Source organism: Dermacentor variabilis, chromosome 1 (assembly GCF_050947875.1).
Source record: "Dermacentor variabilis isolate Ectoservices chromosome 1, ASM5094787v1, whole genome shotgun sequence".
In the NCBI taxonomy this organism is placed as follows: domain Eukaryota; kingdom Metazoa; phylum Arthropoda; class Arachnida; order Ixodida; family Ixodidae; genus Dermacentor; species Dermacentor variabilis.
In genome coordinates, this window is record NC_134568.1 from 140391253 (window position 1) to 140418027 (window position 26775).

Genomic DNA, 26775 nt, shown 5'->3' on the forward strand with positions numbered 1-26775 from the left:
GTTGGCATGCCTTCAAACGTCGTTCTTGTAGCATTTGACAGATGGTAAGCACGATCATCATTACCTAGACTTGGCACATAGCATATCGCTGCGACAAGTTCAGGGTGCAATCATTACACGGGAAAGAAAAAAATCGAATTTTGACGACAAAATTCAGGGGTGCGATCATTACGCAAGCGCGATCATTATGCGAGTAAATACGGTACTTCGTTATATTGAGGTTCTAAATACATGGCGTTCTACGGACAAAAGGTTATGGAAAGTAAAAGGCTTCGTTATATCGAGGTTTAACTGTATAACCTTTCTTTGCTTTGGCAACTTGAAAAACACTTTGCTTGTTTGACACATTGTAAATTATTCATTTTTAACGCTGCCATGGTATGTATTGCAGTGCTGAAATAGTTACACTAGCATGAGGTCATGACTCTTGGCTCTGAAGCATGTGATATTGTTTGCAGGCTTCATTGCTTCTGACATCAGAGGCACAGGCTCGTGGACACAAATGTTGCTCATCACAAACTACCATGAGCGTGGCTCTCTGCATGATTACCTGTCCAGTCATGCCTTAGACCCTGAGGATGCTGTGCGACTGGCTCACTCAGCTGCTTGCGGCCTGGCCCACCTGCACATTGAGATCATTGGCAAACAAGGTAGGAGATAGCATGGGCCACTGTGTCCAACCTCTAAAGCCAGCAATAAAGCCTTGTCTTTATTGTTCTGTTCAGACTTAGCTTCACGAATAGTGAAGCATTGCAGGACAGTGGAATTGTGCTATGTTCTGTGGCAATTGACTTCTGACGTAGTTCATTTGCATGGTATGCCTGAAAGGAAAAGGCAAACTAGGCAGGGTCTGAGCGTTGTATACAGACTAGCACAGTGCTGGTGATGAACCATTTATTTTACAGGTGCACAAATATTCAAACACTTGTTATTTTTGTTGCAAGGCCATATAGGGTGAAAGTAAACAAGACAGCAACACTCAAGCACAACTGTTGTTTCGTTTACTGTGTCATCTTGTTCCATTTCACACTTAACGCACTCGCAATAAAAATAATTAATGCCAGCTAGCACAATCTTGTACCCTTCAAATATATGATAACGAATAGAACAGCGACATGAACTAGGTCAGTTCGTTAATTTTAATATGTACTGTTCAATTCCTCGAAAATTTGGCAAAACACCTGTGATCGGTGCCCGACTGGGTGCAGCTTTTCCATGTTGCATGGCCCTGACAGAGCCCACTCTTACAGGTCTGCCAAAGCAAGTGAAAACGATGAAAGGAGCAGTGCATATGGACAGAAAGTACAGTTGTTGAGCGTTAATTCATGCTCAGAGAGGACTACCAAATGTCTGAATAATGGGGAGTCTAAAATACCAGATTTTTCAGAAAATAAGTGAATTTATACCACAAGTGGCCAGAAAAGGTGTACCTTATTCTTGAATTGTTCTTTCCGGGCATACCTTCCATTTCGCATGACTATAGAGTAAGACGCATCACTGTCTACAAGCGAAGGAATTTTTGGCACAGTGCCAAGCATGCTGTCTTATCACAGTGCCGGAAACGCTGTCACTCGCATCTGGTGCTGGTCATGCTAAATAATGTGAAAGTCATCGTCCAAGAATGCAGCCCATGTTTGTCAACTCATTGCTGTGCACATGTTCACTGGCCTTTGGCCCAGGCAGTCCCTGGCTGCAATTTTCTAGCAATGCCTTTTTTAATGCTATTACTTTTCACACTTTTTTGTGCTTCGTCATTGGTCAAAGCAGAGCTCTACCTCTGTTATCAGTGGGATCAGGCTGCCGGGAAAGGTGGATGATAAGGGTAGCATAAAATGGAGCGGAATAAAGCATTGCTACAAATTTGCACGGAATAGAATTTGCATGACAACTTGCACAAATCACAAATGCAGCCCTTACGACTTAGTGGCTTGGCTTGCCCTGGCGGTTTGAGCACGGTTGGTGACTACTAAATAAACTAGGTTCGCTAGTTTGGCCCTCTAGTAGAAGGTGTCGGCAACATGGCTTACAACCGTGCAGGCAACGTATCAAAACCAAGATATTGACGCGCGTACTTATCTTTATCGGGCGACCACGTTTCACCGTCTCACAAATGTAATCGCACAGCGCGGGACGCGCCTGCATGTATCTGAAGTTTCTGGAAAGTTATCTATGCTTCTACCCGGCTGTCTGTTGTCGCCGAACCTTGTGTTATCTATTTCATCGCGTGATGCGAATGGTGTAGAACTTTGTGGAAGGCACGCGGGTCCAAACGATTAGTCTGGAACATTCTACGACTGCTGTATAAAAGCCGACGCGCTTGACCCGCTGATCAGATTTTCGACGATCGCCGACTGTGTTCGCCGCTCTCATTGTGCTTTAAGTGTAGCCTGTTTTGTGCGCACAGGTTTGCCCAATAAAAGCTAGTTTTGCCTTTCACAGTATTGCTACTGTGTTCTTTGACGTCACGACCACGTGACATCTGGTGGAGGTGCTTTGTGTTCATGTATCGGACGCCCCCACAAAGCCGTGACCCAAGCCCTCACACGGAAGACACCAACGTCGCCAAGAACCAGCGAGGTAGCCGCAGGCTGCAAGGACTACCCCCGGAGCACGGACTTTTGCCTGAGACGACTAGGAAGATGGCCACCAAGTCCACCCCAATGGCTGCCCCAGCATCCCCCGTCGTGCTGCAGCAGCCCAGGGAGCCTCCGACGTTCCGCGGTTCAATTTCCGAGGACCCGGAAAGCTGGCTTGAGACGTACGAGAGTCGCTACGTTTAACAACTGGAACAGCGACGACAAACTGCGATGTGTCTTCTTCGCATTGGAAGGCGTGGCCAGGACGTGGTTCGAGATCCGAGAAGCCACCTTAACGACCTGGGAACTTTTCCGTAGCGGCTTCCTGCAAACATTTACAAGCGTCGTGCGAAAAGAGCGAGCCCAAGCTCTACTGGAGACCAGAGCGCAGCTGCCGAATGAGACGATTGCGATCTTCACTGAGGAAATGAGCCGTCTGTTCTGCCACGCCGACCCAGAACTTCACTGAGGAAATGAGCCGTCTGTTCTGCCACGCCGACCCAGAAATGTCCGAGGAGAAGAAAGTCCGCCTGCTGATGCGTGGTGTGAAGGAGGAACTTTTTGCCGGAATGGTACGAAGCCCACCGAAGACCGTCGACGAGTTTCTTCGCGAGGCCACCAGCATCGAGAAGACACTCGAGATGCGAAACCGGCAATTCGACCGCCGCACGAACTCTGCAAACTACGCCGGAGTTCAGTCACTGGCCACCGATGACTTACGCGAGACTATCCGAGCTGTCGTGCGGGAGGAGCTACAAAAGTTGTTCCCATCATCACAGCCTCAAGTGGCTTCGATTGCCGACGCCGTGCGTGAGGAGCTCCAACAACAACTTGGAGTAGCCCCTGAATCGCCGCAGCCTGAGCCGCAAGCGATGACCTACGCCGCCGTCTCACGCCGTCAAGGTCCCCCTCCGCGACCGCGCCAGGGTCCTGTCGCGCCGCAGTTCCGTCGTCTGCCGCCAGCACGACCACCCGTCGCCCAGCGCACCTACGTGAGGAAGACGGACATTTGGCGCGCTCCTGACCACCGCCCACTCTGCTACCACTGCGGAGAAGCGGGTCACGTCTACCGACGATGTCCATACCGGGAGATGGGACTGCGAGGTTTCGCCGTGAACGCTCTGCGCCCGCAGCAAGGTGAACGCCCCCGCGATATCGCTGACTACCTCGCCGCTACTCATTGGAGCTCTCGACGACCGTGGCGTTCGCCATCACCAGGCCGCTACCTGTCGCCGCAGCGCCGACCAGCCCGGGGCCGGTCAGCAAGCCCATATCCGGAAAACTAAAAGCAACCGATGGAGGTGCGGTTGCTGTTCTTCGAACTGACGAAGATCCTCCGCCGCCGACTAAGACACCGAAGAAACTACCTCGACGACATAACGACACGCCGCCGTCCCGACGAAATCAGGAAGCCAGGACTACACCGACGAAAGACGACTTGACGACGCGATGTTCCAACTTCAGTTCAACACGACGCAGCCGTGATCCGACGCCAAGACCTAACTGTAACGCAAGACAAAGAACCACCGACCTCGACGTGCTTCTCGACGGCCACACAGTCACCGCCTTAGTAGACACAGGAGCCGATTACTCCGTCATGAGTGGACCCATCGCCGCCCAGTTGAGGAAAGTTAAGACTGCATGGGAAGGCCCTCAAATTCGGACCGCTGGAGGACACCTGATTATGCTAACTGGGATCTGCACGGCAAGAATTACCGTTCATGACGGACTTACCCTGCCACCTTCGTTATCCTCCAACAGTGTTCACGAGACGTCATACTCGGCATGGACTTCCTGAATCAACATGGCGCAGTCATCGACCTGAAGTCGAAATTGATAACGCTGTCGCAAGATCAAGCGATACCGCCGGAGAGCTGTCGTAGTCACCACGCCTTGAGTGTGCTCGAAGATCAAGTGAGCATCCCGCTGCGCTCCAGCATTATTATTTCCGTCGGCACCGAAACACCCGCTGACGTAGAAGGCGTCATCGAGGGCGACCAACATCTACTGCTCGACCGTGAAATTTGCGTCGCAAGAGGGATCGCTCGACTCCACGGAGGGCAAGTGGAAGTTATGCTAACCAACTTCAGCCAAGAGTTCAGGCACATCAACAAGGGCACGACAATCGCATATATCGAGGAAATTGTGGAAACCAGCAATGCCTTTGTCCTCTCGGGTTCAGCCGCATCTACCCCGATGAGCATAGTCCCCGGACCAGACTTTGACGTGAATCCAAGTCTTCCTATGAGTAAGCAGCAACAGATCAGAAGTCTTCTCCGACGATACAAAGACTGCTTTTCGACGTCATCGAGGATTCGACAAACACCAGTTGCAAAGCATCGCATAATAACCGAAGAGAGCGCTCGACCACTCCGCCAGAGCCCTTACCGAGTTTCGACGCGAGAACGTGAAGCTATTAGGCAACAAGTCGACGAAATGCTGCGCGACGACATCATCCAGTCGTCGAAAAGCCCGTGGGCCCCTCCTGTAGTCCTGGTGAAGAAAAAGGACGGAACCCTACGCTTCTGCGTCGATTATCGTCGACTGAACAAGATCACGAAGAAGGATGTGTACCCCCTTCCACGGATAGACGACGCATTGGATCGGCTCTGCAACGCTAAATACTTCTCGTCGATGGACCTGAAGTCTGGCTACTGGCAAATGGAAGTCCACGAGAGAGATCGCAAAAAAACTACCTTCATCACGCCAGACAGCCTCTACGAGTTCAAGGTCATGCCATTCGGACTGTGCTCGGCGCCTGCAACGTTTCAGTGCGTCATGGACACGGTGTTAGCCTGACTGAAGTGGCAGACGTGCCTTGTTTACTTGGATGACATCGTTGTCTTCGCCGGAAATTTCGACGATCACCTTAGGCGGCTTGCGACAGCGTTAGAGGCCATTAAGTCTTCAGGGCTCACTCTGAAGCCGGAAAAGTGCCGCTTCGTTTTCAATGAGCTTTTGTTCCTAGGCCACGTCACAGCAAATCAGGAGTACGCCCCGACCCACAGAAGACAGCTGCCATCGCAAAATTCCCGCAGCCAACCGACAAGAAGGCAGTGCGCAGATTCCTTGGCATGTGTGCCTACTATAGGCGCTTTGTCAAGGACTTTTCACGCATCGCGGAGCCGCTAACACATCTAACCAAATGTGATGTCGAGTTCAAGTGGGAAACGCCGCAGGCCAAGGCATTTCAAGAACTCAAACGACGCATGCAGTCGCCGCCGGTACTTGCACACTTCGACGAGGACGCCGATACCGAAATCCACACTGACGCCAGTAGCCTAGGCCTCGGTGCCGTCCTAGTCCAGAGGAAAGAAGGACTTGAATGGGTGACATCGTATGCTAGCCGGTCGCTGTCAAAAGCGGAAAGCAATTATTCTACGACTGAAAAGGAATGCCTCACCATCATTTGGGCTACAGCTAAATTCCGCCCTTACCTCTGTGGGAGGCCATTCAAAGTCGTCAGTGACCATCACGCGTTGTGTTGGCTAGCTAACTTAAAGGACCCTTCAGGACTGCTGGCGCGGTGGAGCCTCAGACTGCAAGAATATGACATCACGGTAATATACAAGTCCGGAAGAAAACACTCCGACGCCGACTGCTTATCGCGCGCCCCTATCGATCCCCCGCCACAAGACGACGAGGATGACGACGCCTTCTTCGGGATAATAAGCGCGCAAGACTTCACTAAACAGCAATGAGCAGACCCGGAGCTAAAAGGCCTCGTCGAGTATTTGGAAGGGAACACCGACGTTGTCCCTAGGGCATTTAAGCGCGGGTTGTCTTCGTTCACGCTACAAAACAACCTGCTCGTGAAGAAGAACTTCTCACCAGTCCGCGCCAGCTACCTTCTTGTTGTACTGTCAGCGCTGTGTCCAGAAATACTGCACGCCCTACACGACGATCCAACCGCTGGGCATCTCGGATTCTCCCGGACGCTGTCGAGAATACACGAAAGATAGTACTGGCCGCGTCTGACCGCCGACGTCGCCCGTTACGTCAAGACATGCCGAGACTGTCAACGACGCAAGACACCACCGGCAAGGCCAGCAGGATTACTACAGCCGATCGAACCTCCTCGCCGACCATTCCAGCAGATTGGGATGGATTTGTTGGGGCCGTTTCCGATGTCAACATCCGGGAATAAGTGGATCGTCGTGGCGACGGACTATCTCGCCCGCTTTGCTGAAACTAAAGCTCTACCAAAAGGCAGCGCAGCCGAAGTGGCGAAATTTTTCGTCGAGAACATTCTGCTGCGACATGGTGCCCCAGAAGTCCTCATCACCGACAGAGTAACGGCTTTTACAGCAGAGCTCACCCAAGCCATTCTGCAGTACAGCCATACAAGTCACAGGAGGACAACTGCCTACCATTCGCAGACGAATGGTCTCGCGGAGCGCCTGAACAAGACCCTCGCCGACATGCTAGCAATGTACGTCGACTTCGAGCACAAGACGTGGGATGCGGTCCTGCCGTATGTAACCTTCGCTTACAACACGGCGGTGCAAGAAACAACACAGATCACGCCGTTCAAGCTGGATTACGGCAGGAACCCGACGACGACGCTCGACACCATGCTGCCCCACGTCACTGACGAAGAGAATGTTGACGTCGCTAGCTATCTCCAGCGCGTCAAAGAAGCCCGATAGCTCGTCCGCCTACGGATCAAGAACCAACAGAGGACCGACGGCCGACACTACAACCTCTGACGACGCTTCGTCGAGTACAAGCCCGGCGACCGTGTTTGGGTTTGGACACCGATACGCCAACGAGGACTGAGTGAGAAACTATTACGCCGCTATTTCGGACCCTACAAGGTCATTCGACGTATTGGCGCACTGGACTATGAGGTCGTGCCAGACGGAATTTCGCATTCACAGCGGCGTCGCACACGATCTGAAGTGGTCCACGTGGTGCGTCTGAAACCCTTTTACGGACGCTGACGAACTTTCTTATTTTTGTTTTCTTTGCTACGGGTGTTTTTCTTTATTACTTTCATTTGTATGCAGCATCGGGTCGATGCTTTTTAAGAGGGGGGTATTGACGCGTGTACTTATCTTTATCGGGCGACCACATTTCGCCGCCTAACAAATGTAATCGCACAGCGCGGGACCCGCCTGCATGTATCCGAAGTTTCTGGAAAGTTATCGATGCTTCTACCTGGCTGTCTGTTGTCGCCGAACCTTGCGTTATCTGATTTCATCGCGTGACGCGAATGGTGTAGAACTTTGGGGATGGCACGCGGGTCCGAACGATTAGTCTGGAACATTCGACGACTGCTGTATAAAAGCCGACGCGCTTGACCCGCCGATCAGATTTTCGCCGATCGCCGACTGTGTTCGCCGCTTTCGTTGTGCTTTAAGTGTAGCCTGTTTTGTGGGCACAGGTTCGCCCAATAAAATCTAGTTTTGCCTTTCACAGTATTGCTACTGTGTTCTTTGACGTCACGACCACGTGACAATATATTGCCATTTCTGCTTGACTTGGTGGCGAAATCACTAGCACACGGTCATGCAATTGTAGTCTGAATTATTGCACACTGTAAGACGTTTGCACTCTTAAGATGTTCGAAATTTCGGTCATACTTGTCCATTACCATATTTGCACGATTCTAATGTGCACCTTTTTTTGGATAAAAGGTGTGTTGAAATTTGCATGCTCATTACTGTTGTAACTAATCTACTGAAAATCAAGAACAAAACTGATTCTTACTTTTAAAGAAACTCCATGCAAGGTAGCTAGCCACACTGCCATCGAACGGACATTGTTTTTTTTTTCTGCCTTGGTTTGCAGTCACGATTTTGTATTTTGCTGTATACGTGGCATTTAATGCGTTAGATGGAACTGAAGATGACTTTCTGTGGTTGGTAGGTAGCGATAAGGAGGTATCGTCGAACTCCAATAGCGACTAGCCGCTAAGATTCAGCTGTATGCGTACCTGTGTACCTTTGTATGTCCCATAAAATTGTTTCAACACGATATGTGTTGACTCAAGTTTCATTACTTGATGTGCATGGTGGAACCTCAGCACAAAGTTATTTTTTAAATTATTTGGGCAGTAATGTAACTGCGCATTACAATCGGGGGCGTGCTAGAATCATGCAAATACGGTAAGTCTGTGGGGTCATTGGCGGTGCCGCAGTGTTGTTAGAATAATCAAGCATGTCTGAATTGTCGGTCAGCTGCTGTACAAGTTTTTTCGTGCTACAAAATGAAACACTAGGTGTATGTTGAAAGGTTGCAACAACAAAGCTCAATCTGCATGACAAATATGTCTGTGGAAACAAAGTTCATGTGAACACGCGCGCTCACACCATCCGGTGGCAGTGCGCATTCAAATGGACGGCAGGGCAGACAAACCAGGCATTTCTTTATGTGCACACACTTCGAGTCTAGCAGAGCCCATAACTGTCAGCCCAGGTAGTGGAGAAAGATGACGCAGCACCACCAGTGACCACACCATCTAAACCTTCAGACACCACAAAGCTTTCATACGACAGCGTGTGCATCTTAATGTCTACTTTATTTTACTTTATTTTTTGTTTTATTTGGTTTGATATTCGATTCGAGGACTACAATATTTCATATTTGCACACCCTTAATATATTTTTTTTTGTAAATGTTAATAATGGCACAGGAAAATTTCTTGCTTAGCATTATTGAAGTATGTGTCAAATCTACTCAACTCTGAAGTGGAGTTTTGCATTACCTAATGCCTTGCAGGAAAGCCAGCAATTGCTCACCGTGACATCAAGAGCAAGAATATCTTGGTGAAGAAAGATGGCACTTGTGCCATTGCAGACTTTGGCTTGGCAGTGAGATTCAGCAGGTATGTAAAACTTGACTTTTGCATTTAGTTTCTTTGTTTACAGTTAACCCCACTTATAACGATCCCAGATATAACGATCTATTGGTCATAACGACCAAATTTCAGTCCATTTATAATTTTCCAATTTTGCCTATTGCAACTGCTTTCAGATATAGCAAACATTAAAGAAAAAACATTGCCGTACTGTTACGAGGAACACTTCAAACCCAGTCATGGTAAAAAGAAAGCGCACGCGAAGTACCAAAGCATGCCCCACTTCAGTCAAACTGCGAGGATGATACGACCTTCGAGATGACCGAGCGACCGGTACACACACATTTCTGAAGCCGTGAAGAAGGTTGCTCACTTTAAAGGCATGCCTCCAGGGAGAAGCATACAGCATAAACAGTATAGTGCGGGGCATCTACTGGCACTTGCGCCGGTGCTATATTGGGTGCCACAATGGCGGAACTCTTGTTTTTGCGCAATTGTCCCTGCGGCATCGCGTGCATTATGCCTATTTCAACCATTTAGAACGACCATCTGTGTGCTTCCAACATTTCTTGTCGTTGCTGTCGATATACACGCGGCCCGAGTCGACGCACTGCCACCACATAATGTTCCAAAGGATCATTGCTTCAGTGACGCTTCGTTTACGCGTTGCCGATTGCTGATAACGGTTTGCGGTGACATTCTACTTTTCGAACATCACATTTTTTTTTGCCTGAAGTGACAAAGACAGCATAATTTTATGGCTCTTGTGTGGCTGACATCCAGTCATGCGGCTGAGACCACGATGTCAGAGAACTTCGCAGAATAGTGGCATGCCGCTGCAGCTTCCAAATGTAATGTTCTGGCCAACTAGAATGCCTCAGTCTCTAATGCAGAATATGATCATGTCCCTCCGGTAGTAAAATATATCACATGCTCTCGAATAGACAATGCCGACTGCCCCTGTAGTTTTGAAATTACAGTTGATTGCAACCAGGCACCCTTTGGAAACAACTATCGGATGCCATATTTCGTTCTTTAGATGAACGTTTCTAATGGAAATTATCAGCTTGGCGTGGGCACGCACCGGGAATAAAAATGACCCTGAAAATCTGGTTTTCAGACTTAAGTGCTGCCAATGTAACTGCTGATGCCAGCTTCAGTGCAGTTATTTCTTTAGCGTTTTTAAGGGCCAGTCCTTATATAGCTAACTACTAATGTAACGACCACTTTCGCACAACTATTAAGTTTGTTATAGACAGGTTCGACTGTACTTACAGCAATATTCAAGTGCCACAAAAATTCCATTGTTATAATCGGGTTGCATGAAAAAATGAAAATAGGGAGATGGCAGAGCTGTTGTGAGAAAACTATAATGGCGGGAGGCCAGTGCCCCTCCCCACCACATTCCTTCATCCGGCTACTGATTGTGTTCACTCGTTTAACTGCTTACTGGGCGCTCCAATTGCATGTAACAAGCCACGGCTGTTGGCAAAGAGGGTCACGGGTGACAAGCAATATGCAAGCTCCGCTGAGGCATCGCTTTGGTGGCCCCAAAAGGGGCCTTTTAAAAAATGCGAGAAGGTTGCTGCGGCAACCTATCAGCTTGAGAAATCCAGAAGAAACGCTGAGGTGAGATCGCCACAAGCATCTCGCCATGTACTTCTCACTGACTTGCACAAGAAAACCCTATGTCTGTCAGCCTTGCATGCTTTACGCGAAGCTTGCAGACATTCTTCTCCAAGGCATCCAGGTGCTCAACGTAGTGCAGCGAAAGCTTCCTCGCAAAAAAGAAGCACCAGAGGAACTGAATCATCTGCCGGACCTCCTGTGAGGACATCGTTGAGGCAGCCTGCCCTACCATGTCATCGCTGCTGTTGCTATCCGATGCAAGCTCATTCGTGACGATCGCCTCATTGGTTAGAAGCACTTAGTTTCCAAATCTATCCGTGCGCTGTCGTTGCTATCTGATGCAAGCACATTTGGGACGATTGCCTCATCGGTTAGAAGCACTTAGTTTCCAAATCTATAGCCATGCGCTTTCTTTTCACCGGCAACATCGTGCATTAGCGATGACCAGCGGACAGATGTCAAACGAGGCTGAGAAACCACGTGGCCAGGAACGATTTCGATGCAACCAATAAAGACAAACGCGAGTGATGAAGCTGTTTGCAGAACTACGCTGAATGAAGAGCCAGCCATATGAGCTAGCGAGCAATCTGGGAGCAGCTCAGTTCGCGCGGTCCATTCGTGTTTCACAGGGTGGCACGACGTAGAGCTATGGGCGCAGCCCGTTCGTGTTCGGAGGGCTGGAAGGGCGACAGGAGAGAGGCGCGTGGAGAAGACTGGAAAATGAGCGTGCAGCGGCTGTCAGGGCCGCCGTTCAGTGGCTCGAATTCTTTTTTTCTTTTCAAGGATTTTGCATTGTCACTATGTTTCGGCACGGGCACCCAACAGCCAGACTTCATTGTTATAACCGATAATGTAGCATCGGGGCATTGTAGTAAGGGAGTTATTTCATCATGGAAAACATACAAAAGTTGACGGTGCAGCAGCTTCTATTGTTATATTACAACCGATATATTGGTAAAACCAGTATTGTTATACGTGGGTGCGACTGTAAATGTAAACAGAGGACCAGTGTAATTATACTTTCTTTCCTGCTTGAGCTAAGATTTATTGAAATACTGCAAAGAAATGGCCATCTTAGTGCTGTAAGGCGCATGGTCAGCTGTTTGTGTCGAAATGCAGCAGTGTTCCACACTGGCCGATATCATCTACCACCGTGGCCATCATGTGATAACCTCGCTCTCGACTGGAAGCACTGTGGATGGGATCAGTGATGATTCCTGGTGGAACTGAGAGGGCAGTAGTTCCTAGTGCTTCTAGCCTGAATGAACTGGCCATTTCTTATCGTTCTTGATTGGTGGTGTGTGGCACATTGCACAGTATACCTTCAAGACTTCTTGCTGCGGGGAAATGTTGTTGCTCACCTGCTTTTGTGGCATGTGTTTTGCTAGTGATGGCATGCTCATTTTTACACTAGTGTGGCTGTACTTAAACCTTCGTTGCAACAAAATCGCTGTTGGAATTATTGCTTTAATAGAACTGTCTTGGGTCCCAACTTGAATGCATGCATTGTAAATTACCAGAATATTCGAAGCCTGCAGGTGGTGGGCCCGGCTTAGTGCAAAAGGGACACTGGCAAACGTTCAATATTGAGGGGTACGTGCAGTGACTTGGTCCAGTGCGGCCCTTCACTCCCATTGACGCGGAGAGTACCTCATGTGCCACTCGAAGCATTTCCTTCATTTGTATTAACAAGATGCAATGAGCCGGAATTTCGAAAGTATTGATGGGGCGAAGCTAGCCACTCTATTGCTGATGGTACCTCAGCTTTTATGTACAGCTTTGGCTAGAAAGGGCTAAGGTTCTTGTTTGCTGTAAAAGTAGCACCACTCATCTGTCTTGCCCTCATGCTGCCCCCCATCTACATTGTGTGGTTATGGTTTTGCTGACATGCAGCTTTAGCTTCTGTTTTATCCAGTGGCTTTTAGGGACAGGATTTCAAAGAACAGTCACACTTATAAGGACAATCCTAAAAAAAAGGTCTCCTATATGGTTGTTGGCCACACTGTTCTGTATGGCACTTCCTCCACTCCCAAATAAGCATGCGCATGGTTTGCTCGGATGCAGTCTTAGCTTGGCAGCCATTCAAAGTGGAGCTCCCATTGAAAGCTATCGCGAAGTGCGAAGTTCGCGCACCTATTCGATCTTTTAATGCAAGAGGCGTTAAACCAGTTAAAATTCATCGACACGGAAGTGTATGGACAGTCTTGCATGGACGTCAAGAATGTTTTTGAGTGGTGTCGAAAGTTTACAGCTGGTCGTACTGAAATTCATGACGAAAGAAAGGAGTGGTAGGCTCTGAATTTCATACAAGACAGTCGCAAAGGTTGAGGAAATCATGCGTGAAGATTAGAGGATCACTCTTGATGCCCTCTGCATTTTGGTTCCTGAGGTTTTCTGAAGTACCACCCATGGGATTTTAGCAGAAAAGTTGCAATATCGGTAGGTGTGTGTAAGAGGATCACTCTTGATGCCCTCTGCATTTTGGTTCCTGAGGTTTTCTGAAGTACCACCCATGGGATTTTAGCAGAAAAGTTGCAATATCGGTAGGTGTGTGTAAGATGGGTACCACGTATCCTAACAGAAGATTACAAACGGCAAAGAGTTGATTCTTCCTGCGAATTTCTTCACCGCTATGCTGACGAAAAGGACAACTCTTGGACTCAGTTGTGGCTGGTGACGAAACCTGGGCATTCCACTTCACACCTGAGACAAAACAACAGTCACACAAGTGGCGGCATCCCTCTTCGCCCAAGCCTTGAAAATTCAAACCCAGTCTGCCAGTAAAGTCATGACAACTGTGCTTTGGGACGGGAAGGGAGTTGGTCGACTTTCTACCTATTGGGACAACAATAAACTCTGACAGGTACTGTGAAACACTAAAGAAACTCATTAGGGCACTTCAGAACCTGAGAAGAGGAATATTGAGCAAGGGAATAAGCATTCTCCCCAACAACGCCTGCCCACACATCATTCAACAAACTGTAGAGCGCCTGCAAAACTTTGGTTGGAATGTCGTTACCGACCAACCATACCATCCGGATTTGGCACCGAGCAACTACCACTTGTTCGCTAAGTTGTACGAACATTTGTCTGGACGGCAGTTCTGCTTTGACGATGAGGTGGAAGATGAGGTTCAACGCTCCTGAAGGACATGGCGGTGAGCTGGGATGACATGGACATTGTAAAACTGCCACAGCGTCTACAAAAATGCATCGACCGAAATGGTGATTATGTAGAAAGATAAAGAATTCAACCTTTTTGAGTGATGTAACTATTATAGTAAATAAATGGTTGTTCCTATATCCAAAAATATAGGCGACCTTACTTTTGTATTATCAAATAACTGAAGCTTCTTTGAGTAGCACATGTTTCTTTGCCCTTACAGATGATGCTTATTTATAGAGTTCAGAATCGCAGACTTTTGTCTGTGACGATAGCACAGACAGTATTATGGAAAACTGGAAGTGCCGATGAGTGTTCACGTGAATATCAGTGCTATATGCACAGGATGTCTGCTAAGTGAATAAGGCTTTGTTGCTGCTCAGCTTCAGTCCTGCAGTTGCAACATATGTCCTGAAGTGAATGATTGCAAATTAGTGAAATTTTGTTAATTAGCTAACTGACATCGTATTGGTCATGCAAAGTGATGTCGATCACTACCTGTCGTGGCGTAGTGGTTATGGCATTGTGCTACTGAGCCCGAGGGCATGGCATTGAATCCCAGCCTTGGTGACTGCATTTAGATGGGGTGAAATGCAAATATGCCTGCGTACTATGCATTGGGTGCATGTTAAAAGAACCCCACCTGGTCAAAATTAATCCGGAGTCTCTCACTTTGGCGTGCCTCATAATCAAATTGTGGTTTTTGCATGTAAAAACCCCAAAATATTTTAAATTTATGTCCATCATGTTTTAACTCTTTCTTTAATGTCCCCATCATTAGCCCACTAACTATGGTTTCGAATGCTATTTTTGAGACCTTTCATGCCACTCATGGATGCACTGCGCCATCTGACATAGTTGGAGAATTCAACTTTCGTTACTTGTGGAGTTTTTGTTCCCGCTTGGCCAAAATTTTTTAATGGGCTCCGAAGACGTGAGCGTGTTTGTTGGAGTTGAAAGTGAAAATGGCCTCCTCCGGAAGCGGCATGTGGGCTCCGAAACATTGCAGATCTTGCGATTGCACTGTGTCTGTGGCTAATTTTATCGGTGGCTCTAGCAGTAGCAACTTGGGGGATGCTGCCTTTTCATCTGCGATGAAGACTGACATTGACCTGGAACTTGAGTATGCACCGCTAGTTAGCGCTCCTCCACCTACTGAAGCCATTCAGCACCAGGCAGCTGATATGGAGACATGCTGAAACTGCAAGAAATGTTATGACAGCAAAATGCAGCAGAATACACTAGTTTACTGCAATACTTGCAATGTTCCCCAATGTTTCACATCGAGGAGCTGCTTTGCCGCAAGTCACACCCAACCTGTAGAGCTTCCAGTTAAATTTTTGTAGTGTGAGTAGTTTTCAAGGAAATATTTCGATTCACAATAGTGGATATTAGATGGCTAAACATTTTGTTCGAGCAGAATTTTGGTTTGAGCTAATTAGGTCATAATTCAAAGAAATTCAGGGCACAAACTAGACAAGGTACCCATCCTATCATTGTGTTCTTTGTCCTCATCTAGTTTGCATAATTAATTTCTTTTAAAATTTCGTATACTTCAAAAAAGTTTTACAATTTATTTCTTTTTCAATTTGATTCTACAATCTTGTTTTTGGCAATTTATATTTTTATCACATAAAGCTTGTTAATAAAGGTTGTATGCCCGTAAGGCGGTTGCGTTCTCCTTTGCTTTCATGTATTACATGAAACTTTTAGTGCAATAGTTTCTTCTGAAAAAAAAAAAAAGTCTGGTGTAATGCTCAAGAAATGGTCATTTTCCCTACAGTAGGGAAAGAGTTAAATAGTGCAGCTAATGTGACAGTTTTCCACTGTTTCTTTTAAAAATGAGATCACATAGTATGTTCACCAGGTATACTGTAAAACAATAGTAGTCATTTATGTGTGCACAAGGTCGCGGGATCGAATCCCAGCCACGGCGGCCACATTTCGATTGGGGGCGAAATGCGAAAACACCCGTGTGCTTAGATTTAGGTCCACGTCAAAGAACCCCAGGTGGTCAAAATTTCCGGAGTCCTCCACTACGGCGTGCCTCATAATCAGAAAGTGGTTTTGGCACGTAAAACCCCAAGATATTATTATTATCATCATTTATGTGCATAATAGTACTCTTTGCGCACAAACCCGCCGTGGAGGCTTAGTAGCTATGGTGTTCCACTGCTAAGCACGAGGTTGCGGGATCAAATCCCGGCTGCAGCGGCCACATTTCGATAGGAGCGAAATGTGAAGACACCCATGTCCCGTGCATTGGGGGCACGTTAAAGATCCCCTGGTGGTCAGAATTAATCTGGAGTCCTCCACTACGGCGTGCCTCATAATCAAATCGGTGGTTTTGGCGCGTAAAACCCCAGAATTCTTATTTTCTTTGCACACAAATGTTAATCTTTACATACAGTTTAGGTATGTAGAAAAGGCTGCACAATATATGAAAACCAGCCCGCATAGCTAATTGGAAAAATGCACTAGATGTCCTTTGGTGAAGCTAACATGATGTGATTAGCTTGATTTTAAATCGCCATGGTGATGGTGGTAGAAAATGTATCACTGACTGTTTTTTGTGCAGCGAGGCCAATGAGTTGGACATCGCTGTGAACCCCCGTGTAGGCACAAAGCGCTACATGGCACCGGAGGTGCTTGATGAGACTCTTGTCCCGAATCGTTTCGATTCATACCGCATGGCAGACATGTATTCCTTTGGCCTGGTGCTCTGGGAGATTGCTCTGCGCTGCGTCGTGGATGGTAAGTTGAACCTCGAGCTATTCCTTCCACTCATGTCAGCACGATATTAAACGGTCTACTGACTGAACTCATTAAATTTTGTTGCCCCCTTGTTTAGATAAAGTCAAATGTTTATTCCTTTCTGTTGTTAACATTAATATCAGTGCTACTTCGCAGCAGCAAATCTCACTGCTATAGACTTTCTCATGGGGTGATGAGGACACGCCACTCTGGAGTATTTGTACATAGGTACAAAGTGCACATTGTGCTGGTCTCTCCCCTGTGCTTTTGTGCAAGCCCTCTGCATGCTTACAACAGTTCAATCGGCATTATGGTGACACCCAGGGAGCTGTCGGAGAGGTTCATAGTACTGTGTACTTCCTTATTCAACACGTACAACTTGTGCATATGACAACTTGGGTATCTTGTTGTTTGAACATTAGTGCAACCTCTACCATAATTCCTCAAGGGCTAATTTAATTTCTTTGTTAGAAACTGTGATCCTGTTTTGTTTGGCAAATTTATGCATTTAATTCAAACAGCCTTCTTCAGCCTGTGTCTTGTTTACAGTAAGATATGAATTAAGAGAACCCCATTGATATGTTTTTCAAGTTAGAAAAAAAAAATCCACATTGTTACAACGGATCCATATGCATCATACTTTCTGATATAACAGACAATTCCTATTTGGTTTGGTCTGCCTATATTATTTCTGCAACAGATTCTGCTTTTAATGGACCCGGCTGTAACAGATTATTGGCTACAATCTACAAAATTTTGGGCAAATTTTGTCGAGATGATGCATATACAGTGAACCTTGCTACCGCAATGTGTGCTTATAGCAGTGCAATTGATGAAACTTGTTTCGGCCACTTGTGGAAAGTGCGAAAATACACATTTTCTTAATCGACAAACACATAAGCGCCTCACCGTCATCCACCGCATCAGTTTGGTGCAAAGCAGGTGCTAATGGTGCCATTAGTCCTAACCACTTTCGCTTCAAAGCCGTAGTGTAGTACGCTTGAGAAAAAACCGCCAACAATCATAAAATGCATTGTTTTGAGAATACTTTATTTCTTATCACATTAGTATGCACGAAAAAGAAAATAGGCTGCTATTCCTGTTGTCCAGGCTGCGAAGTATGTGATGCAGTCAAGCCTTGCATTCAATGCAGTGGCAGCTATACACGGGCTTCAAGTTGTACTTGCTTTTTAATGCAGCTCTCTTTTGTGTTAGAGGTTTGACAGTGATTGTCGCTTGTCACCAAAAATTATAATTACTTTCGAGAGTTTATTCTATCAACGATTGTTTTTGGTGAAAAACAAATTGTAGCCGATGTTTGTGTCATTGTCGATGACAATGTGCTTGGGCCATTGCTTGGGCCATCAGTCAGCTGATAACGTGGCGACCTGGCCACAGCCACACAAATATCTCTTGAACCCATCTTTTTGCCGGCAGGAAAATTGTGTCATTGTGCAGAGAAACTGCCATTTGTTGGCAGCCAACATCTGGGAAATGGTGGACAACTATGTGTCATGCTGCTAGTGCTTACTGTGTAAATCCGTTTATTTCACTTTAAATTTTAATTGTATTGCAATCACCTTATGCTTAATAAACCAACACTAGACAGTAGTAGTATTTTTTATTTCTTAAGAAAGTAATGCAGCGCTGCTTTTTTAGAATAGGACACAGAAAGAATGACGGGACGGACACTACTTCAACTAGCCAAAAATGGCCAAACGATGCAAAAGTAATGCATCACCAACTAGCCCCCCGACGTGTTTTGATAGACAGTAGTATATGTGAAGTTCCTCTATTTCACAATTTACTGCAGCCTTAATTTTAGATATAACGAATCTTTATCAATGTACTGTTACGACCCAGTGTGACCAGTCTCAACTGTTGCTGGGAGGATGTAACATTGATGAAACCACCACAATAATGGAAGGCAGATTGGTTTTAACTTGAAACTGTTTAATTCCTGGAGCTTGCCTTTAAGGACATCAAAAAGAAGAAGAAAAAAAAATGGTGCGCCTACTGTTTCTGTTTTGTATGCACTAAAAGATAAGCAGGGTATCGGCAATCTCTAAAATATAGTAAAACCAGCAGAACAATTCTATACTGACCTGTTCAGTATCCAGAGGAGTCAATATCCAGAACAGTATACAGAAACTCCTCCTATAACCAGCGATGAGGTCAGAGGGGCCCTGCAAGACATGAAACTAGGAAGAGCGGCAGGAGAACATGGAATAACAGTCTATTTAATCAAAGATGGAGGAGACATAACACTTGGAAAACTGGCGGCTCTTTATACGAAGTGTCTATTGACTGCAAGGGTCCCAGAAAACTGGAAGAATGCAAACATACTAATCCACAAAAAGGGAGATGTTAAAGAATTGAAAAATTATAGGCCCATTAGCTTACTCCCAGTAATATATAAAATATTTACCAAAATAATCTCCAATAGAATACGGGCAACACTGGACTTTAGTCAACCAAGGGAAAAGGCTGGCTTCAGGAAGGGATATTCTACAATGGATCACATCCATGTCGTCAATCAGGTTATCGAGAAATCCGCAGATTACAATAAGCCTCTCTATAGGGCTTTCATGGATTACGAAAAGGCATTTGATTCAGTAGAGATACCAGCACTCATAGAGGCATTATATAATCAAGGAGTACAGAACGCTTACGTAAATACCTTGAAAAATATCTACTGAGGTTCTACAGCTACCTTAAAGGGAAGCTGAAGAGTCTGTCGAATTCAATAAGACGCTCATATACGGATGCGGGAACCTTATAAACCATGAAGGTCAAATTTTGGGGGGGATTTTTCACTTAGGAGCGACGCAATCGTCGGTTAAAATTGCGCTGTAGCTCCGCCCCCCGTTGAGTGCCGCGCGCTGCTGCTGACGCTGACGATGCGAGCAAAGACCGGAAACCGCGGCTTAGTGACGTCAACACGGGTGTTCTGCTCCTTCGCAGTCTCCGCGACCGTGCCTGAGCGGGCTTATTTCGGCGTGCGGGCCGTCCTAATCTGCTTTGCTCGACCCTACATTCCTTTATTTGTGTGTATATAGGAGTGGTAGTTGACGTGCGCAGCATCAATTGAACTTGTAGGCCGATCATGCCGGCGTTCTGTGCAGCCTACGCTTGCACGAATACCAGCGGCCGCGACGATGTTCTGATGTTCCATTAGTTCATGCAAGACAAGAAGCTTTCAGCTAAGTGGGAGGCTGCTATGAAGCGAAACAACTTCAAGCGCTCAAGAACAACAGTGCTGTGCTCTAACCACTTCCGTGACGATTACTACCGGAGTTTATCAATAATGCGTGATTTGGGTTCTCCTAAAAAACAATTGTTAGCTCGCTGAACGGAAGGTGTGTGTTTATCGCCCACCCTTGACGCAGGTTTCATCGCCAAGCGCCTCGAATTTTCTATTCGCACATGTGTTGTGAAACAGCCTGCATGCAGCTACCATAACGCAGTGCAAGTGAAAAGTTTTCATGTGTTAGAAAGCCTGCTCACGCCAAGATGCTGCGCTCCCCCTTCTCTCGCACACATAATAAACCGACCATCTCACGTAGCCGATGGAATTCGCCCGTTACGAGTAGCGTGCGGATGGCGCGCTGACGAAGGTTCTATACTACACGTGCTACAACAGCCGGTAAACTTTTCCCGCGTTTAAACCGTCTGTGTAGATTGCCGACAGCTTTGGGGCAGCGCACAAATGCTGAAGATCGTATCACTGCTTACGTTCTACGAGGAGGCATGCAGGAACATAACACTACAGTTGCTTGCCCGGAAACGTACTCACTGGAATGCTGAATGCAGCTTAGCAAAAAACATACTCGCCAAAGAACATTTCCAACACAAGGAGATGCTAACACTCCGCCTTCGTCCGCGTGGAAAGCAGTGCTTGCACCAGCATTTTTTGCTTCTTGGAGAGGCCAGCTCTTCGCAATCGGCTCGTACATGTAGTATGTACAAGTATGTACGTACATGTAGTACCGTATTTACACGATTGTAAGTCGACCCCTTTTTTAAAATTTGAAAGTCTGAAGTTGGGGGGTCGACTTACAATCGAAACCAAAACATGGCCCCGCCAAAAAAAAAAGCGATACCAATGAGAGCTACAACGTAGTTACAATTTTATGTTTGCTCTATGGTCCTACCCGTATCTTTTCGTTATCCCGCGTGTTTTTTCGCTTTTCGGAAGGGTTTTTCAACATTTTTGAGTCTTACAGTGCATGCAACACTCATAGGGGTGTCGATAGTTGATGGAAGCGCCGCTGTTCCCATTTGCGGCGGCACCCTTAGAACGGCGGCGCTTGCGGGGAGTATCGGTAGTTCATGGAAGAGCAGACACCGTTCGCGGGTTTCTCTTTCTCTGTTTAAAGGCATTGGCATTGGTTTGACCAACTTTTTGACGCGCTCCACTTGACTGCCGGCTACGTGCTACTTCTATGATTCCCCAGTCGTCATGAGTGCTGCAGGCCCACTAATCTTTCGGCACTCGTTCACAGCAGCGTTCAAGAGGGCTGCCATCCTTTGCGCCGAAGAAACAAATCACTGCGCAGCGGGCCGCAATTTCGATATTTCTAAATGGGTGGTGCGAGAGTGGCGACTGCAGCGAAGCGAAATTTTCACCCTGTGACGGCAAGTGACAAATTTCCCACGTGCCGAAGTCTGGACGCTTTCCGGAGCTGTAGGCTAAGCTTGCGGCGTACGTCGCTGAAATGCGTGATCGGTCCCTGCCATTGAAGTGCGACGTGGTCATAAAACAAGCCCGGACCTTCGCCTTAATTTAAAGGTTCTGCTCCGCCGTGAGTACAACGAGTGGCTGGCGGCAGAAGACTGCGAAATTACGCCAACCGGACCTGTCCAAAGAGCCTCCGTGACGGCTGCGTGTGGTTGGGTGCATTTGGCGTGGGCTGCTGTTCTGCAAGATGTCCTGGTGCGGTCGTTTGCCAAATTTGAAATTTCGCTGGACCACGACGCGCTATGGGACCGCAGCAACGATGACGATGGCAGCACTAGTGAAGACGAGTAGTCGAGTGACCATGTCAGCTACTAATAAATTTTCGTTATCGAATGCGCCCTCGTTTTTTTTTTTTTTTTTTTTTTCGGGCAAGCGATATGGGGGGGTCGACTTACATTCGAGTCGACTTACAATCGTGTAAATACGGTATGTACAAGTATAAACCCCTTACAAGTGATCTTGCACGCAACAGCGACAGCGCTACAAGCGAGGCGATGGCTGTCGCGTTCACTCGTCGTCTGCAAGCCAAACTCCACGCGAGCGATGGCTTTGAGCGACGACTTCCCGGTATGAGGGCAGCAATATACGCGCCGAAACTAGCGTGACGCATGCTTTATTAATTTAAGTTGATGTATTTTACTGAAGAAGGAGCACAAAATATTTCTGGAGGTCTTGCACTAGGTTCTTATTCTTGCATGTGTAAAATTCAATAGTTTGCTCGTTCCGTGCGACAAACAGTAGTATTTGAGTTATGTACATACAGTTTCGGCTTCGCACAAATGGCTAGTCACTCATAGCATTTCTGGGCGACGAGCGACGAGTTCTAGATTTCTAGAAACGACCGATCGAGCGACAACACCGAGCGATTTGTTCAAGCGATGGCCCGTTTTGTCACTCGAAGCCGTCGCCCGTCACCGTCGCGCGCAAAATCGCTCTCGTAGAGTTTGGACTTAACGCCGAACTCGTCAGAGAAACGCAAGCTCTCGAAAATTTTTGTGACCGTCTCAGCAAAACACCACCAAACTACTTTGCGCCGTGCTTCGTGTGTAGCAGCAGCAGTCGGTCCGGACGAACACCATTGTTGACGTCACGAGGCGCCCGACCAATGACAGGCGGAAACGAGGCCCGCGAGCTGGGCGTGTCTGCTGCTGCACTTTTCGTCGAAATAAAATATGTTTGCGCTTTCTTTCGCTCAATTTCGATGCGATATTCGAATTCAGAGGTTTGAAAACCACGGCGTACTGCTCTTCACTAATTTTTTCTGGAAAAGCTTTCAGCTTCCCTTTAATTCTCCACTAGAAAAGTAGGAAGGTATGCCTATAAAGAAAGGCGTCAGACAAGGAGACACAATCTCTCCAATGCTATCCACTGCGTTCTTATAAGAAGTATTCAAGCTATTAAACTGGGAAGTCTTAGGAGTACAGATCAACGGTGAATATCTCGGCAGCCTTCGGTTTGCCGATGACATTGTTCTATTCAGCAACAATGCAGACGAGTTACAACAAATGATTGACGACCTTAACAGAGAGAGTGTAAGTGTGGGGTTGAAGCAGAAGACAAAGATAATGACAAATAGCCGGGAAAAGGAACAAGAGTTCAAGATCGCCAGTTGGCCTCTATAGAGTCTGTGAACGAGTATGTTTACCTAGGCCAATTAATCAGAGGAATGCATTTTTACTGGCAGTGACTGTGTATTACAACTATATTTGGTACCCTCTGGTTAGAACGTTGGCCTCGTAGCACATTTGAGATTTTTTTACAGGCATACTATTGTATTTATTCAGAAAACAATGAAAATTTGTCACTACTTTTTCATGCGATGTTCCGCCCATGCATATAATTCCACAGCAAAACACAGCAGTGCGACTGGGTCCGTCTGTCGCGTCACTGCCATTTGAATAGTGTGTGGATGTGGCACAATGAGCTTTGCGGACAGCAAAACAGATGCGCACGATACCGAAACTATCAAAACATGAGAGTGCGAGCAGCACGAGGTCGAGTGAAAAATAAGCCTTTTGACCATCTGCAATGTGGTTGTTAAGTTGTAACGTAAATGAGTCCTTTTTTTCTATGAATGAACTGGACAAGTAGCAGCCGCATTGCTGTCCATGTTGCATTGAGAGGCGACATGCCTTTGCAGAATATCTAGCACCGCAACCTTGCTTTGCTTTTGCACTGGAGAGTGTGGCATTGCTTCGATCTTGGCTCCTAATGAAACAGTGCTGTAGTGTTTGAAAGGGGGTGTCCCTGTGCTTTTGCAATAAGGACTTTCCTCCGCATTGGCTGGCTGTAACATACAGAGCATGATGAGTTTTTCTTACATAGATAACACTTTTCGCTCTCCATCCCATCTATGAAAGCACTGTGGTGCTCTAAGATAGCATTCTACAAAAGAAGTGACTGGAAATGCGATTGCCACAGTCATACAGAGACTTAATTATTGGGATCGAGGATCACATACGTTTGGTGTAACCACCGTGATCAAAATGATGCTACCTTGCCATGGGCGGCTTGCTGCCAGCAAATTTGTACTGTAAGACAGCACATTTGTACAGTGCATTCCATATTTTCTCTGCACCCCTGAATTTACATGAGTGCCTCATTTAAATTGAAAGTAAAATGAGAAATGACAGACGGCAGAATCACAGAGTCAATGCGGTTTCACTTTGAGTCTGCAGAGACAGCTGCTTTAGGGAAAATGTGGTGTTGTCTAGGTACGGGATGCAACTGAACGATAAAGCTGTTCAACAAAGCGTCATCCGCATGTTTTCCAGCAATATTGGTATACGTTTTCAGATGATGTCTATGTATGTTTGCACAAGCTCACACACTCTTGGACTTTTTTGGTCCTTGTTTTCTAAAGGGTGTATTCATGTTTCCTGTGCGTATTTAGGTGCTGTGGAGGAATATTGCATTCCCTACCATGATGTGGTCCCCTCAGACCCAAGCTTTGAGGACATGCGTAAAGTGGTGTGTGTGGACAATGCAAGACCACAGATACCCAAGCGCTGGAGCACAGGTGGTTCGGTGAGTTCTTCTTTCACTTTTTCTGAAGGGCATATAAGTTCCTCGTATTTTAGGACCCTGTAAAATACCTTGTTTATGATGATGGATAGAAAGCAGCCTTTTCGCGTGTACAATAAAACCTCGTTAATTTGGAAAATCAGATAATTCGGACTTGTCCTATGGTCCCTGCAGGTGTATGCATTATTTAATGCAATGAAACTCTCGTTAATTCGGATATATTTGACCACACATCGGTTAATTCGGACAACTTAGAACTTGGCCTGCACGGTGCACCGCAAATGTGCGATGCAAAGGAGCAGAAACTGTGTTCACCGAAACGAAGTGGTGGAGTTTGCATCGCCATAGTCATCAGTGAAAATCCAGAATGCTTCGTGCCTCTTTGTGCCTTTGAAGCCTTTATCCTTGTGTTTACCGCCGCACGTAGCACCACGTTGGCATGTGCCTTCATGACTACACAGTCACAAACCACAACTGCGTCAATAGCGGCCGTAGTTTTGTCTGCAGTCTTCGCAGCAAACAGTAGTTTCGTTTTGACTCGGTGCGTGCGTCAACTGCGTGCCTTCAGAACGGCAAGGTCGCCGTCCATGACCGTTTCGACAGCGGCCGCGGTCTCATCCGCAGCAGTTGTGGCAGACAGTAGTTTCGTTTTCACTCGGGCCAAAGCTGGTGAGGTTGAAGAGCACACCTGTGTGCAGTAGTGGAAAGCATCTCAGTGAAGACGAATGCCGTGGCTGCACTGTGAAGGAAGTTGCAAGGCCTTTGCAGCTGCGAGCGCTAATCAGTCACGACATGATGAGAACTGCAGCTTCCGCCATGCTTTTGTACAAAATAGAAACAGGATTTGCTGATTCATTCAGTAAAGAAAAGCGTGTTGACATAGTAAGCATTTCTTTATTGTTTTCTTGATACCCTTGGTAATTCGACATTCGGTTAATTCTGAAATTTTTTTTTTTCGGTTCCGCAAAATTTTAATTAACGAGGTTTTGCTGTATTTGAGGTAGTATTTACTGTGGTGTTTTTTTTTTTAAGTGGTGGTGCACATAAATGGGCGCAAATTTGTAGTTGCTGATTAGCTCATATTTTCATTGAGTGCATAGTTTGTCATATCCCACCAGGTACACTAACACACTAATTAGGTACCACTGTGTCCAAGTGCCACCCCCCCCTCCCCTCCCTCGAAGACTGTTGGTTACGTCAAACCACCCTTTTCATAGTTTGAACTAGAGCGCTTCATACTGTAACCATTTAAAAAAGAAACTCTGCTGTAATAATGGTGATATTGAGCTGTCATAGGCTACAATTTGACGCAAAACATACCCATTATACATTTATATATTGTTCACATATTACTTTGTTTATTTGTACAGTTAAACCCGCATACATTGGATCTGAATGTTGAATGCATGCCTTATTTACTCGTGTAAGGCCTGCACCCCCCACTTTGGAGTATGAAAATATTGAAAAAAAAAAAAGAAGTTTCACTAAGCATCACACACACAACCGCGCGCGTGGCCTACAAGATCGCAGCAGCGTGCCGATGCGATCCAGGAGGCCATGCCTGTATGCTGGTTATTTTCCGCAAGGCACTACTATATGACACTAGTTACGGTCCTGCAAACGATGGCATTGTCATCGTCCCCATATCTTGCCGAATCAAAAGCAAGCCACTGCATAGGGCGTAGAGGCTTTCTATGGCATCAACACAGAGCGCTTATGTGCGTCAACAGTATCAGCTGTGCTGAAGCACATTGTTCAGCAGCTTTAGCTGCATTGTTCATTCTAGCTCCTTAAAGGGAAGCTGAAACGGTTTTCAATTTCCATGAATTACTGGGATTGGGAAAAGCAGACCTAATAATTTACGGTTCCGAAATTTTTTTCTTCGTTTTGTTAATATAAGGGGCGGAAATCGCTTTCTAAATCACCCCCGCGGACACGCCCCCAACGCTTCCCGTAGCGCCGGGTGAGGTGGTTGCCAGAGGAGAGAACCGGCGAGAGTGGTGTCATTCGCGGGGACCGAGCTGCCGGACGGGCGTGCTGGCATGTGCTGGCATGCCTCTCTCCGTCCTGCACTTTACTGAACGACG

General features: G+C 46.7%; 1 protein-coding gene across 1 annotated transcript in view; it reads left to right on the forward strand.

Moving 5' to 3' along the window:
* Window positions 1-26775, forward strand: part of tkv (serine/threonine receptor kinase thickveins) — a 79748-nt gene that overhangs the window by 37595 nt on the left and 15378 nt on the right. Inside the window, exons 7-10 of the mRNA XM_075696307.1 lie at window positions 459-650; window positions 9300-9405; window positions 16748-16923; window positions 24558-24691. Of these exons, the coding sequence (XP_075552422.1) occupies window positions 459-650; window positions 9300-9405; window positions 16748-16923; window positions 24558-24691 (608 nt within the window). The remainder of the gene's footprint in view (window positions 1-458; window positions 651-9299; window positions 9406-16747; window positions 16924-24557; window positions 24692-26775) is intronic.